This window comes from Thunnus albacares, chromosome 4, assembly GCF_914725855.1.
Source record: "Thunnus albacares chromosome 4, fThuAlb1.1, whole genome shotgun sequence".
Taxonomy (NCBI): domain Eukaryota; kingdom Metazoa; phylum Chordata; class Actinopteri; order Scombriformes; family Scombridae; genus Thunnus; species Thunnus albacares.
The window spans coordinates 132,394-149,068 of NC_058109.1; the positions used below are offsets into that span (position 1 = coordinate 132,394).

At 43.3% G+C, this 16,675-nt stretch overlaps 1 protein-coding gene across 1 annotated transcript in view; it reads right to left on the minus strand.

Annotated features, from left to right (window-relative positions):
- LOC122980510 (phospholipid transfer protein) overlaps window positions 1-12,181 on the minus strand; it is an 18,241-nt gene extending 6,060 nt beyond the window's left edge. The window contains exons 1-6 of the mRNA XM_044348582.1: window positions 12,142-12,181; window positions 2,886-3,003; window positions 1,957-2,056; window positions 1,745-1,873; window positions 1,479-1,634; window positions 424-487 (exon numbers count right to left, since the gene is read on the minus strand). Coding sequence (XP_044204517.1) covers window positions 424-487; window positions 1,479-1,634; window positions 1,745-1,873; window positions 1,957-2,056; window positions 2,886-2,997 — 561 coding nt within the window. The 5' untranslated portion in view covers window positions 2,998-3,003; window positions 12,142-12,181. The remainder of the gene's footprint in view (window positions 1-423; window positions 488-1,478; window positions 1,635-1,744; window positions 1,874-1,956; window positions 2,057-2,885; window positions 3,004-12,141) is intronic.
- Window positions 12,182-16,675: the final 4,494 nt, after the last annotated feature.

Genomic DNA, 16,675 nt, shown 5'->3' on the forward strand with positions numbered 1-16,675 from the left:
GATACAGACAGGTGAGATACAGACAGGTGAGACAGACAGGTGAGACACAGACAGGTAAGATACAGACAGGTGAGATACAGACAGGTGAGACACAGACAGGTGAGATACAGACAGGTGAGACACAGACAGGTGAGATACAGACAGGTGAGACACAGACAGGTGAGACACAGACAGGTAAGATACAGACAGGTGAGATACAGACAGGTGAGACACAGACAGGTGAGATACAGACAGGTGAGACACAGACAGGTGAGACACAGACAGGTGAGATACAGACAGGTGAGAGACAGACAGGTGAGATACAGACAGGTGAGACACAGACAGGTGAGACACAGACAGGTAAGATACAGACAGGTGAGATACAGACAGGTGAGACACAGACAGGTGAGACACAGACAGGTGAGACACAGACAGGTAACAGACCTGTTGGTTGAGGAGGAAGCGCATGCCTGATGTCAGAAATCTGGACAGGAAGTTGTAAACCTTCCTGAAGACAGACAGACATCAGTTCTATTAACAATAATCATTAATCATTAATGATTATTGATTGTTACATTATACTTATTAACAGTTATCATTAATGATTATTGATCGTTACATTATACTTATTAACAGTTATCAGTAATGATTATTGATTGTTACATTATACTTATTAACAGTTATCATTAATGATTATTGATTGTTACATTATACTTATTAACAGTTATCATTAATGATTATTGATTGTTACATTATACTTATAAACAGTTATCAGTAATGATTATTGATCGTTACATTATACTTATTAACAGTTATCAGTAATGATTATTGATTGTTACATTATACTTATTAACAGTTATCAGTAATGATTATTGATCGTTACATTATACTTATTAACAGTTATCAGTAATGATTATTGATCGTTACATTATACTTATTAACAGTTATCAGTAATGATTATTGATTGTTACATTATACTTATTAACAGTTATCAGTAATGACTATTGATCGTTACATTATACTTATTAACAGTTATCAGTAATGATTATTGATCGTTACATTATACTTATTAACAGTTATCATTAATGATTATTGATCGTTACATTATACTTATTAACAATTATCATTAATGATTATTGATTGTTACATTATACTTATTAATAGTTATCAGTAATGATTATTGATCGTTACATTATACTTATTAACAGTTATCAGTAATGATTATTGATCGTTACATTACACTTATTAACAGTTATCAGTAATGATTATTGATTGTTACATTATACTTATTAACAGTTATCATTAATGATTATTGATTGTTACATTATACTTATTAACAGTTATCATTAATGATTATTGATCGTTACATTATACTTATTAACAGTTATCAGTAATGATTATTGATTGTTACATTATACTTATTAACAGTTATCATTAATGATTATTGATTGTTACATTATACTTATTAACAGTTATCAGTAATGATTATTGATTGTTACCCGAGCGTTCCGCTGAACTTTGCCTTCATTTTGGCGATCTTGGCATCACAAGTGATGTTGTTGATCTTCAGTCGTCCTTCGTCGTCTCGGATCAGATTCAGAGCTGTGTTGATGTTCACTCCCTCTGCCGAGGCATTGATGTTTCCTGTGTCATAACTGAGATGTGACAAAAAGACCATCATCATCATCATCATCATCATCATCATCATCATCATTGTCGTCACTGTGAGCAGGTATTAGTGCTACTATGTTTCTGCAGGACTAACAAGAACCAGTAGAGGATCCGTCGGTGGAAACTCAGAGTGATCGACGAGTTCTGAACGTCAAACAACAAACCGACGTCTGGGAGGAAGCTGAGCTCGGCGTGAGTCAGATTCAACTCTTTTATCTTCACACTGACGGTAAACGAGAGGAAACGTTAACACGTGTCGAGTATTTAATGTTACAGTATTATTAGAAGTATATTATGATATTATACTCAGTGATGGTGTATTGGAAACGTCCTTCGCTGCCCTTCATCTCTGGCATACTGATGTTACTGAGCTCCTCTTCCACAAACCTCTGAGTCTCAAACCTCACTGAAAACACAAAACACACACTGTTAGTACTGCAAGTACTGCAAGTACTGCAACACATATAAATACTGTTAGTACTGCAACACATATAAATACTGTTAGTACTGCAAGTACTGCAACACATATAAATACTGCAAGTACTGCAAGTACTGCAACTCATATAAATACTGCAAGTACTGCAAGTACTGTAACACATATAAATACTGCAAGTACTGCGACACATATAAATACTGTTAGTACTGCAAGTACTGCAACACATATAAATACTGTTAGTACTGCGACACATATAAATACTGTTAGTACTGCAAGTACTGCAACACATATAAATACTGCAAGTACTGCAACACATATAAATACTGCAAGTACTGCAACACATGTAAATACTGTTAATGGATATACAATATTATTACAATAAAAACAGAAAAATGAATACTGTAAAAACTATAAATACTAAATACTGGATTAGTTTTAAGCAGTTTTAGATCTGGATTATAGATTAGATCTGGATTGTAGATTAGATCTGGATTATAGATTAGATCTGGAGTATAGATTGTTCTGGATTATAGATGAGATCTGGATTATAGATTAGATCTGGATTATGGATGAATCCAGTTTACAGATTGATCTAGATTATAGATTGTTCTGGATTATAGATTAGATCTGGATTATAGATTAGATCTGGATTATAGATTAGATCTGGATTGTAGATTAGATCTGGATTATACATTAGATCTGGATTATGGATGAATCTAGTTTACAGATTGATCTAGATTATAGATTGTTCTGGATTATAGATTTGTATCCAGTATTTAGTGTGTAGTGTAGTTCTTACACATCTCCAGTCCTTTGTCAGTGATGCGGATCTTGCAGCCGGCAGGTTCAGCAGTGGCCATGATGGACACCAAAGGGTAGAAGAAGAGAAGGGACAACAGACAGGAAGTCATCTCAACCTGACAGAAGAAACAGAAGAAAACGATGATTCAAATGTGGACAGATCAGCTGTTCTGTCTGGCACGTGTTAAATATCACCACAGTTTGGTCTTGCAGGCTGTTTGGACTCTGATCAGTGACTCACAGGCCTTCTGTCTGTGTTTCTGTCTCTGTTGGATGTTTGCTGACTCAATAGTCACCCAGAGAACAGACACACAGCACAACACAATAAAAATACTTCAAATGTTTCCAGTTGTTTCCAGTTGGCTCCAGTTGTTTCCAGTTGTTTCCAGTTGGCTCCAGTTGTTTCCAGTTGGCTCCAGTTGGCTCCAGTTGTTTCCAGTTGTTTCCAGTTGGCTCCCTGTTCGGCTCAACACTGAGTCCACATGTTGAACTTTACCAACACACAGCAGAATTGAGGACATTTGAAGGTCGTTCACTGAACGTTTTCTGTGTGAAAACTATGCAAATGTGTCACAGTTTGCTCGAAAACTGTTGCTGCTGCGTCGACTGTATGAAGAGTTTTAACATGTGGACTCGGTATTGATCCCTGCAGCTAACCAATCAGAAGACAGCCACATCCATCTGTGATTTATGATCAGACAGACTGGTGGTGGATTTATTAGGAAAATAAATAATAATTTTACAATAAAATCACAGAAAGAAGCAGCTTTCAAACAAACAGATGTCAGACTTTTAATCTTTTCAAAATGGTGGCAGTAAGGAGCCTCATGTTTCAGACTTGGAACCTCATTGTAAGTAAGTAATTTTATTTATAATAACGCCTTTCAAGAGCAGAGATGTCACAAAAGTGCTTCACAGTGGAGACAAAGCAAAAACACATACAGACATAAAACACAATAAACAACAAATTTTATGACATTTTTTAGACCCCTGACGTTTTGTGTACGCGCTTCAACCCAGTATAAAGTTTTTAATCATCGGATGCCTCGATTTTTAACTACTTTACGTGATCCAGCTGCCGATTCCTGACTGCCGCTAGTTTAGCCAGGTTTTTGTTTTTAGCCCGGCAGCTAAGCTAGCCGGTGTTGATTTTTACTGAGAATTTTAAGCTACTTTTATTCTTGGATTTTACAACGATGCCAACTTTATCCTGTGAGGACAGTGTACTACTCCAGATCGCTGACTTTAAGGAAGATATTTGACAGCTTTCCGATGAGCTCCAGAAGACGGACTCCCTCCTCTGTAGCTTCATGAACGTGGCTATCGGGCAGTTCAAACGGATCGCCAATCTGAGTGCAGCCATCCAAGACACTGCTCTGTGGGACCCCTCCACCTGTCCGCGGCCATCACTCGTCCTGGGCCGAGTTGGTGGCCCGCAGCCGCACGAGGCGCTCGGGCAGGGCTGCCTCGCCACCCCACCTAACTCTCTCCAACCACTATGCGATCCTGTCGGACACCTTCTCGGCTCCTGCCGATGCTCCAGCGGCTCCGACTCATCCCCGTTCAGACCCCTCTCCGAAAGCAGTGCCCAGTGATACTGCACCCTCTTCCCCACCAGTGGCTAGCAGTGTTCACATGGTTTGCCATTCCTCTGTGAGGTCAGATCAACGGCCATCATCTCAGGGAACGACCTCCTCTGCCCGTCGAAAGATAAAAATGTTGAAAGAGGCAGTTGCCAGACGTTCTGGAAGTCTTCCTCGTCCAGTCTTGCCACAACGCTCGCCCGTCTGGTCACCCCATCCTCAGTCGGCGACCTCAACACAAGGTGTGGAAACAGACCCTGCACTCCCCAGCCGCACAAGCCCACGGCTGTCACCCCCTCGTCCTCTCTTCTCGCCAACCACATTAGTAGTTGAGGACCCCATAATTAGGACATCAGGTTCTTCAACGCAGCCACACACTGCTTTCACGGTCCGTGACATCCTGGAAAAGCTCCCGGGGCTGCTGCGCTCGCTCTCGTCCTTGATTAAACGAATCATAGTCCACATGGGAACAAATAATACTGCTCATCAGCAGTCTGAGCTGACCAAAAAGGATTTCAACGACCTTTTCAAGTTCCTAGGTAGCTGTGAAGTAACTATCTTTATCTCTGGTCCAATCACCACACTGACCCCCCCGTCAGCTCTCCCCATCGGCTTTCTCTGTCATCACCACCTTCACCGGTCGCTTCCCCTATACAGACCATTATTACAGACAGAGCCCATCATCCACACCATACATCTAAATCTTCATATCGATAACACTACGTGTAATGCTGCCTCTGAATTTCTTAATCTCACTGAGTCCTTTGATTTTAAGCAACATGTATCCGGCTCAACACACACTGGTGGGCACACTCTGGACCTTTTTACCCATGGCATAGATATTGTTACTGTTGGCTCTAAGGACTTCTATGTCAGTGACCATAAATGTATTTTATATGACATTTGCTCCACATTGGACTCTGAGCCCTCTTGTCATATGAGACAGACTCGTATCATAAATGAGGCTGTGGCTGTCAATTTCTGCACAGTATTTGACAGCAACATTGCTTTAACGGATGGAGACGTGGACACCTTAGTCAAATCATTTAACACTCATTGCTCCTCAGTATTGGATAAACTGGCTCCTCAGAAACTCAGAAAGATCTCCAAAAACCCATCCCCATGGATCAACGACACCATCCGGACATTCAGGCACAAATGCAGAAAGTCTGAGTGCCTGTGAAAAGCTACGAAGCTGGAAGTACATAGACTGCATCTCAAAGATCTCATGAGTACCCTCAACAACATGGTGAAGGCTGAGAGATCTTTATATTTCACTACTCTAATCTCTGTCAACAAAAGAAATCTAAAGTCCCGTTTGATACTGTAAACCATATTGTCTCTCCCAGCACCCCTAAACTTCAAATCTCATCAAACAGTGACTGCGATAACTTTCTCAAATATTTTATAGACAAGGTTGCCAATATTAGGGCAAATATCTCACCTATGTCCAGTCTGCTTACTAGTGGCTTCTGAACTCCATCCATCTTGGACTCCTTTTATTCAGTGTCCGTGGATGATATAGCAGCCCTGTTAGGACAAATGAAACCCTCCTCGAGCCCACTAGATGTCCTACCAACCACTACCAACCACTATGTTTTTAAAGGTTTTTAACTGTATCGGACCCTGCGGAGCCAATATTATAAACCACTCTCTTCTATCAGGGTGTGTCCTCAGCTATTTTAAGCAGGCTATTGTTCAGCCTCTTAAAGAAATCAAACCTGGATCCCTCCCTGCCAGAGAACTACAGGCCCATTTCAAAACTCTCTTTCTTTACCAAAATTTTAGAAAAGACTGTGGAGAAGCAACTGGTTCAAACACTGGAATTGCACAGGGTGTTAGATAGTTTGCAATCTGGTTTCTGTAAAATGTACCCCACTGAAACAGCTCTCCTGAAGGTCTCAAATGACATTTTAATGGCTGCAGATGCCGGAGATTGTTCTGTTTTAGTTTTATTGGACCTTAGCGCAGCGTTCGATACTGTGGACCATCACATTCTGATCCACAGGCTAAATCACCTGGTGGGCATCTCTGGGACTGCATTGGAGTGGTTCTCCTCATATCTCATGGATAGATCTTTGTCAGTCTCTGTAGGTGAATTTGTGTAAAACACCGCAGCTTTGTCCTGCGGTGTTCCCCAGGGATCAGTCTTGGGACCCATTTTACTCTTCATATACATGCTGCCACTGGGACAAATCATCAGCAGTTTCAAGAACATCTCCTACAATCTCTATGCTGATGACATCCAGTTGTACTTTTCATTTAAATCTAATGAGCTCCACAAACTCTTTGAACTTAATAGCTGTTTAAATGCAACTAGGAATTGGATGGCAAATAATTTTCTGCAGCTAAATGCAGATAAAACTGAAGTCCTGATATTTGGCCCCGATAATCTTCAGTCACCGATCAGATAGAACCTTGGTACCTTATCCTCATCTTCTCAGCCTTCCTTGTGTAATCTTGGTGTAATTTTTGACCAGTCAATGAGTTTTAAAGTGAATGTTAAGATGCTAACCTGATCATGATTCTTTCACCTGAGAAACAAACTCCAGTCAGTGGTATCAAGAAATGAACTGGAGATGTTAATCCATGCCTTTATTTCATCACGTTTGGACAACTGTAACTCTCTTTTTACCTGTCTTAATAATTCTTCTATACACTGCTTGTGTGTACAAAGTGTCCAAAATGCTGCTGCTAAGCTTTTAACACGATCCAACAGATGGTCACATATTACACCTATTTTAACCTCACTGCACTGGCTTCCAGTAAATTTTAGAATTCATTTTAAAATTTTCGGTGCTCACTTAGAGAGTCCTACATGGCCAGACTCCACAGTACATTACGGACCTCCACCCCTATACCACCAGCAGAGCTCTTAGATCCTCCACCCAGGGCTTTCTAAGTGTACCTTGTACACATTTTAAGACTCAGGGTGATCATGCTTTCCAGTCGGCAGCCCCTAAGCTTTGGAACAGTCTTCAAACTAGCTTAAGAGCCTTGGAAACTGTTGACTCTTTTAAAAAGCAGCTAAAAACCCGTCTGTTCAGACAGGCATGTGGATAGTTTGTGCTATTCTATCTCTTAATTTGTCTATTTTATCTGCTCTCTCCTTGTATATTTCTATCTGGTGTCTTTGTTTTATTTATTTTGATGCATTTGATTTTACTTCTTTGACTGTGAAGCACTTTGTGAAGGTGCTATATAAATAAACTTTACTTTACTGGACGTAGTCAACATGACGTCACCCGTTGGTTGTGGGCGGCTGCAGCCGTCACCATCTTGGCAGTGCCTGACTCTGCCTGACTCCCAGCTAATCCAGAACGGTCAAAGAGGCGGAGCTGAGCTGCCTAGCAGCTAGCGAACTGTCACTCAAAGCAGTCATGTACTTAATTATTCATAACTTTACAGTTTAATAACATTTAAACGGGTGAAATATAAAGAATTCACCACCTGTGATTTCCCCTCAAGTCTGGGGGTCTATGGGAGTCTATGGGGGTCTATGGGGGTCTATGGGAGTCTATGGAGGTCTATGGGGGTCTATGGGGGTCTATGGGGGTCTATGGGAGTCTATGGGGGTCTATGGGAGTCTATGGGGTCTATGGGGGCTATGGGGGTCTATGGGAGTCTATGGGGGTCTATGGGGGTCTATAGGGGTCTATGGGAGTCTATGGGGGTCTATGGGGGTCTATGGGGGTCTATGGGAGTCTATGGAAGTCTATGGGGGTCTATGGAGGTCTATGGAGGTCTATGGGGGTCTATGGGGGTCTATGGAGGTCTATGGGAGTCTATGGGGGTCTATGGGAGTCTATGGAGGTCTATGGGGGTCTATGGGGGTCTATGGGGGTCTATGGAGGTCTATGGGAGTCTATGGGGGTCTGTGGGAGTCTGTGGGGGTCTATGGGGGTCTATGGGGTCTATGGGGTCTATGGGGGTCTATGGGAGTCTATGGGAGTCTATGGGGGTCTATGGGGGTCTATGGGAGTCTATGGGGGTCTATGGGGGTCTATGGGAGTCTATAGGGGTCTATGGGAGTCTATGGGGGTCTATGGGGGTCTATGGGAGTCTATGGGGGTCTATGGGGGTCTATGGGGGTCTATGGAGGTCTATGGGGGTCTATGGGGGTCTATGGGGGTCTATGGGGGTCTATGGGAGTCTATGGAGGTCTATGGGAGTCTATGGGAGTCTATGGGGGTCTATGGGGGTCTATGGGGGTCTATGGAGGTCTATGGGAGTCTATGGGGGTCTATGGGAGTCTATGGAAGTCTATGGGGGTCTATGGGAGTCTATGGGGGTCTATGGGGGTCTATGGAGGTCTATGGGGTCTATGGGGGTCTATGGGGGTCTATGGGAGTCTATGGGGTCTATGGGGGTCTATGGGGTCTATGGGGTCTATGGGGGTCTATGGGAGTCTATGGGAGTCTATGGGGGTCTATGGGGGTCTATGGGAGTCTATGGGGGTCTATGGGGGTCTATGGGAGTCTATGGGGGTCTATGGGGGTCTATGGGAGTCTATGGGAGTCTATCGGGGTCTATGGGGGTCTATGGGAGTCTATGTGATTGACACACTTCAGTAGCCTCAAGTGGCCCTTCGAGGAACTGCAGTTTTTAGGACTTCCACACTGGCTTCATTTTTCAGCTGCTTGGTCTTGAGCTGCTTTTTAAAAGGTGTCCACAGAGTCCATAGATCTTAAATCCAAAGGGAGAGAGTTTTAAACAACGAGCAAACCCTGATCAGGTCTGCAGTAGACCTCTAATGTAGGCAGGAGCCTGACCATGCAGAGCTCTATAGGTCATCACAAGAACTTTTTATTGGATTCTGAATTTGATGGTGAGCCAGTGACGATCAGAATCAGTGTCATATGAGACCTTTTGGAGGACCTGGTCAAGAGTTCAGCAGCAGTATTTTGGAGAGATGTTCTGCTGAGGCAGGTGAACAGGGAGTTACAGTAGTCAAGATGGGATGATATAAAAGCATAGTCTCATTATTTAAATATCCTGAATTAGTTTCTTTTGCTGCATTATTTTGGTTTAAACTGTCTTTAACTCATTTAAGCTCCTCTGTCAGTGACAGAAACTTGCAGTTTGTTCTTATCTTTGACTCAGAATTACAACTCAAAGATGACATGAACCATTTTTCCACTCGCTTGCTTGTTACAGTCGGAACAATATGACGAGGTTGAACGAGGATTTTCACAAACACTGTGAACTTTTACAAGCTGACAGGATTTTAAAAATCAGAGGTCAGTTTGTGTGACGGCAGTCCGATCTTCGATGGACACAAAGGTCACATGTTGTAAAAAAGTAGTGGAAAGGTTTGTTTCTGAGCTGAAGTTTATCAACACTGTTCAGAACAAATCAATTTAAACTTGTAAACATTTATATCTGCTTGTTTTTTCAGCTTGTTTCTGTGCAGAGACAAACTGTCTACTGTAAACAGAAAGCTTCAGCAGCGTACTGAGGTCAAAGGTCACAATAAACACCATCCAGACAAATCTGAGGGTTTTTGTCCCTCCTGTGACTCCATACCACCGAACTAAACACAACCAGAACAGTTGTAGCTTAAACTTATGAGTGAAAGAAAGAAACGAGCTGTCGACTGTCAGACTGCGTCGTCCATATAAACACTGCTCGACTTGAACTGCAGTAACCTCTCTTTCCCAACACTCCTCCTCCTCCTCATCCTCTCTTTTCTTTCCAAACACTCCTCCTCCTCCTCATCCTCTCTTTTCTTTCCAAACACTCCTCCTGAGCTGGTTTTTCTCTCTGTAACACAAACTGAACTGAAGGATCTGATGAGTCTCTTTAGTTTAAACCTTTAAAAACAGACAGGAAGACAAACTGAGAGACTGAAAACTCTGATTCATTTATTTATTCACTTTCTCTGACACTTCAACTACTTTCACAGGTCCGCTGACACTTGAACACTGAACACTGACAGTTCCACTGTATTCATCTGCTTTTGTCTTCAGCTCCTCTCAGGCTGCACTCAGTGTGTCGACACAGAGACAAACAACGCAGAGTTGTTTGACAAAAACTTCAACCTGGTTCAGCTTTGTCTGTAACACGACAGCAGGACGCCGTGTCGGCCAATCACATACATGCAAACTCACATTCTTGGCAGCTTACTGGATAACATGAATGTTGTATTGCTGTTTAACTCTGTGATGAAAAATAAAATAATTTCCAATAAATTCACCATGATAACTGTAAAATCCTGCGTGTGAGTGTTACAAACCTCTAAAGTGTTCTGGACTCTGATCAACCTTTAAACTCCAGAATCTGGATCATATTTCACGTCTCACCTGAACCTTAAACAGCGCAGCCGCCTGCTTTCAGTGCATTTACCAGTTACAGACTGAACATCACATTAAAATATCTTAATTACATCATTATTGATGGAAAAATTATTATATATAAAAGTATTCCTGTCACAGAGGCCTAAAATATCACTGCACTGTAGCTTTAAGAGACAAGACACACACACACACACACACACACACACACACACACACACACACACACACACACACACACACACACACGTGTCATCTGGTCTAAAACTCCAAACAGCCTTTGAAGAACAGAATGTCCTCACAAAAATAGAAATGCAGGACCACACACCGTCACACACACAGTCTGTAATCTGCACGTTAATTACAGCTCAGTGACGACAGCCAATCGTCATCCAGCTGCTGCTTCACCCACATCTGGACATCTGGCTAACCACTAACTGCTAACTGCTAAATGCTAACCTTTAATTAAAAACCTTCAGTTCAAAGAGAAGATTTAGATTCCACACACAGCCTGACCCCCGACCTCTGACCCCTGCAGGTCTGCTGTGTGAGAGGAAATTAGTTAACTGGTTAAATTAATTGAAAGAGTTCACTAATAAATCCTCATTCTTACAGAATAAAGAACCTGACCACAGCTCAGTATTTTATATTTAATCATGTAATGCAGTGTGTTTGACTGAGCTGACTGAAGGTTTTCATCTGACAGCTGAATGTGTGAGTTGAAGTGTGACTCTAACCCTTTAAAGAAGTGAGTCAGAAAACAGTCGAAGTGAACTGTGTTTGAACAGCAAAGCTTTAAAGTGTCTACAGTGAAAGAGTCAGTTAGTGTATAAATACTGAAAGCAGTGAAATAATAATAATAAATATATAAAACAAACAACTGATGAAACATCCTGACAGCAGCAACTGAGACACATTCAATTCAAATATATCATTAAATATCATTAAATACTACTCACCTGTCCATCATCTGTCTGTCTGACTGACTGACTGTCTGTCTGACTGTCTGTCTGACTGACTGTCTGTCTGTCTGTCTGTCTGTCTGTCTGACTGACTGACTGTCTGTCTGACTGTCTGTCTGACTGACTGTCTGTCTGTCTGTCTGTCTGTCTGACTGTCTGTCTGTCTGTCTGTCTGTCTGTCTGACTGTCTGTCTGTCTGTCTGTCTGTCTGTCTGTCTGACTGACTGTCTGTCTGTCTGTCTGTCTGTCTGACTGACTGTCTGTCTGTCTGTCTGTCTGTCTGACTGTCTGACTGTCTGTCTGTCTGTCTGTCTGACTGACTGTCTGACTGACTGTCTGTCTGTCTGACTGTCTGTGTCTCAGTAAAAGCTGAACTTTGTTCTGAATGTCAGAAAGATGAAAATGATGAAACTCACAGATCAGCAGACGGATGGAGGAGGAGCAGATCTGTTCTGTTCATCTGTTTCTGTCCACACTGACTGATTCTCTCTGTGAGGAAAAGCTTCCCAAGGGACTGACTCCTCCCCCCCCTCCTCCTCCCCCCTCCTCCCCCTCCTCCTCCTCCCTCCTCCCCCCTCCTCCTCCCCCCTCCTCCCCCCTCCTCCCCCTCCTCCCCCCTCCTCCTCCCTCATCCCCCCCCCCTCCTCCCCCTCCTCCTCCCCCCATCACTGTGGGAGGCTGAGAGTGGCTGTTTCCTTGTATTTCTATCTTTGTGAGGACCATTTTCAGATTTACACACTGACTGTGAGGACTTGTTTAGACAGCAGGGATGTGAACATGAGGGGTTAGAGTGGTCGAGTAGCTAAAACGTGGTCTTTCAAGTGGTCAGGGATGTAAACATGAAGGATTAGAGCAGCAAAACCAGCCCCTTTAAAGCAGAGTGATGCATGAATTTTACAGCTCTGGAAAGTTATCATGGTGGAAATTATTATGTGTCTCCTTTTTCTCCTGTTTCTGAAACTTCTCTCTTCTTTCAAACACTTTGTACATGTTATACATCCTCATGTTCTGCATGAGAAGCTTTGTTTTAGGAAAATACATTTTTCCTCAACAAAATGTGACGAAACAAACTGTTCTGTGTTTCAGGGAACCTCTGCTGGTTCTGTGGTTAAACCCTGGTAATGGTCAGTTTCCCCTGTTAGATTACAAGGTTCTGGGTTCACAGCAGTTCCCCTCATAATGCTGCTCTTATGAACAAACTTGTTTTTAATGTTTATCATTCAATGCAACTCCTGTGCTCTTTAATATAGATAGATACATACATACATACCTCCCATGGGGGGGGGGGGGGGGGGGGGGGGGCGGTGGTGTGTCTTCCTCAAGCTCGGGTCCTCTACCAGAGTTCTGGGAGTTTGAGGGGTCTGTGCAGTATCTTAGCTGTTCCTAGGACTGGTTCTTCTGGACAGAGACCTCAGATGTTGTACCTGGAATCTGCTGGAGCCACTCACCCAGTTTGTGGGTCACAGCCCCCAGTGCTCCCATTACCACTGGCACCACTGTTGCCTTCACTCCCCACATCTTTTCTAGCTCCTCTTCTTGGTATTTTTCGATCTTCTCGTGTTTCTTCTTCTTGATGTTGCTGTCGCTTGGGATTGCTACGTCTATCACCACTGCCTTCTTCTGTTGTTTGTCGATCAACACGATGTCCGGTTGGTTAGCCATCACCAGCTTGTCAGTCTGGATCTGGAAGTCCCACAGGATCTTGGCTTGGTCTTTCTCAACCACCTTAGAAGGTGTCTTCCATTGTGACCTTGGGGCCTCCAGCCCATACTCAGTGCAGATGTTCCTGTACACTATGCCAGCTACTTGGTTATGGCGTTCCATGTACGCTGTTCCTGCCTGCATCTTACACCCTGCTATTATGTGCTGAACTGTCTCAGGAGCATCTTTGCACAGCCTGCACCTGGGGTCCTGTCTGGTGTGGTAGATCCCCGCCTCTATTGATCTTGTACTGAGTGCCTGTTCTTGTGCTGCCATGATCGGTGCTTCTGTGCTGTCCTTCAGTCCAGCCTTTTCCAGCCACTGGTAGGATTTCTTGATATCAGCCACTTCCTCTATCTGTCGGTGGTACATGCCGTGTAGGAGCTTGTCCCTCCATGATGGTTCCTCCTCCTCCTCTGCATCATTGGGTTTCTGCTGCCTGAGGTATTCACTTAGCAGTTCATCTTTGGGGGCCATCTTCCTGATGTATTCCTGGATGTTGGTTGTTTTGTTCTGGACAGTGGCTCTGATGCTCACCAGTCCTCAGCCTCCCTCGTTCCGCTTAGTGTACAGTCTCAGGGTGCTGGACTTGGGGTCAAACCCTCCCTGCACTTTGAGGAGCTTTCTTGTCTTGATATCAGTGGCCTCTATCTCCTCCTTTGGCCAGTTTATTATACTAGCGGGGTATCTGATGACTGACAGGGCGTACGTGTTGATGGCCCGTATCTTGTTCTTCCCATTCAGCAGACTTTTCAGGACCTGCCTTACTCTGTGTAGGTATTTGGCTGTGGCTGACTTCCTTGCGGCCTCCTCAAGGCCTGCAGGATGCCAAGGTATTTGTAGCTGTCCTGAACATCTGCAATGCTTCCTTCTGGTAGTTCAACCCCCTCAGTACTGATCATCTTCCCTCTCTTCGATACCATCCGACCATTCAATGTCGTTGCTGTAGATCCTGGTGATGTGGATCAGTGAGTCGATGTCTCACTCATTCCTGGCATACAGCTTGATGTCATCCATGTAGAGGAGGTGACTGATGGTTGTTCCACTTCAGAACTGGTATCCGTAGCCACTCTTTGAGATGATGTGGCTGAGGGGTTCAGGTCTTGGAGGCAGGGTCCTGTTCATTCCTATGAAGGTTACTCAGTTGCACATGAAGCCAAAAAAGATCAAAAAGTTCTGCCTCTATTGGGCCCGTAGAGTAAGTGCACCAGTGACGAGTCGGCTACTTCCAGTTTAGCCCTCCGGCTAACTTGAATGGGGATAAAACAATTCAGTCGTCGTTTTTTCTAGACTTCTGAAATGTGATCAGACTGAACGGAACAAATAATGACAGTGAGGCGAGTCATTGCGACAAATGTATCCACTAATAGACGTGGATACTAATGTATCACTCTTCTTCTCTCCTCATATTCTCCACTAATGTATCCACATCTCTTTCACAATGTAAGTCTGAAGGAAAACATCTTTTTGGGCCCAATAATGTCACGTGATGTTGTAATTACACGGTTTGGCCGCTATGTCAAACTGGCTCCAAAGCCCGGCGCTGTTCCTGTATCCAGTTCTGTTCATACATCCACCACCACTTCACAAGGCCAGACCTTCCTCCTCCTGCCCTGCAGGTGTCGCTGTTGAAGCATTTTAATCAGAATTTCAATAATAGATTTTTTCCAAAGAAGAGAGAAAAATATTTTATAAATAATAATGAGATTTGGTAATAGTTTATTTCAACCAAATATTGTTTTTTTTATATTTTGATCTCCCTCAGCAGCTCCTCTGCATATCAATCAATCAATCAATCAATCAATCTTTATTTATATAGCGCCATATCACAACAGAAGTCATCTCAAGGCACTTTTCACATAGAGCAGGTCAAGACCGTACTCTTTAATTTACAGAGACCCAACAATTCCCCCATGAGCAGCACTTGGCGACAGCGGTAAGGAAAAACTCCCCTTTAACGGGTAGAAACCTCAAGCAGAACCCGGCTCTTGGTGGGCGGCCATCTGCTTTGACCGGTTGGGTTGAGAGAGAGAAAGAGAGAGGGAAAGGGGGAGGGGGGACAGAAGAAAAACAATGACAACAACAAACAACAACAAGCACAAGCAGCAACAGCCAGGGAAGGATGCCATCAGGACTGTGAAGGACCGCGAAGGTTCGGCCCGGGAGTCAGGTTTTTCTGTGAGATGAGAAAGCACAAAAAACTCCGGGGAAGAAGCAAAGTTAGTGACATGCATTGATGTTACATGAATGCATACAGATGGAGAGGAGGAGGAGGAGAGAGGAGCTCAGTGCATCATGGGAAGTCCCCCAGCAGTCTAGGCCTATAGCAGCATAACTAAGGGCTGATCCAAGGCGAGCCTGGTCGGCCCTAACTATAAGCTTTATCAAAAAGGAAAGTTTTAAGCCTACTCTTAAACATAGAGAGGGTGTCTGCACCCCGGACCCAATCTGGAAGATGGTTCCATAGAAGAGGAGCCTGATAGCTGAAGGCTCTGCCTCACATTCTACTTTTAAAGACTGTAGGAACCACCAGTAAGCTGCATACTGGGAGCACAGTGTTCTAGTGGGATAATACGGTATTATGAGCTCTTCAAGATATGATGGTGTCTGACCATTAAGGGCTTTGTAAGTTAGGAGAAGGATTTTAAATTCTATTCTAGATTTTACAGGAAGCCAATGTAGTGAAGCTAAAATGGGAGAAATGTGGTCTCTTTTTCTAGTTTTAGTCAATACACGTGCAGCTGCGTTCTGGACCAGCTGGAGAGTCTTTAGAGACTTGTTAGAGCAGCCTGATAATAAGGAATTGCAATAATCCAGCCTAGAAGTAACAAATGCGTGAACTAGTTTTTCTGCATCTTTTTGGGACAGGATGTGCCTGATTTTTGAGATATTACGTAAGTGAAAAAAGGCAGTCCTTGAAATTTGATTTATGTGGGAGTTAAAGGACATATCCTGATCAAAGATAACTCCCAGATTCCTTACGGTGGTGCTGGAGGCCAGGGTAATGCCATCCAGAGTAGCTTTATCATTAGATAATGTGTTTCTAAGGTGTTTAGGGCCAAGCATCAGTGTAGAGAGAGCGAGACAGTGGAGCATGTCATGACTTCATGCAGGAAATGTGAGGAGAGAAGAAGAGTGATGACAGGTGTACAGGTGAGGATTAAGGATGTGATTGAAGGTGTGGACACTGTGAAGGGGAGAACTGGATTTATTAGAAGACTCTAATGACATCGGACTGTAGTGACGGAT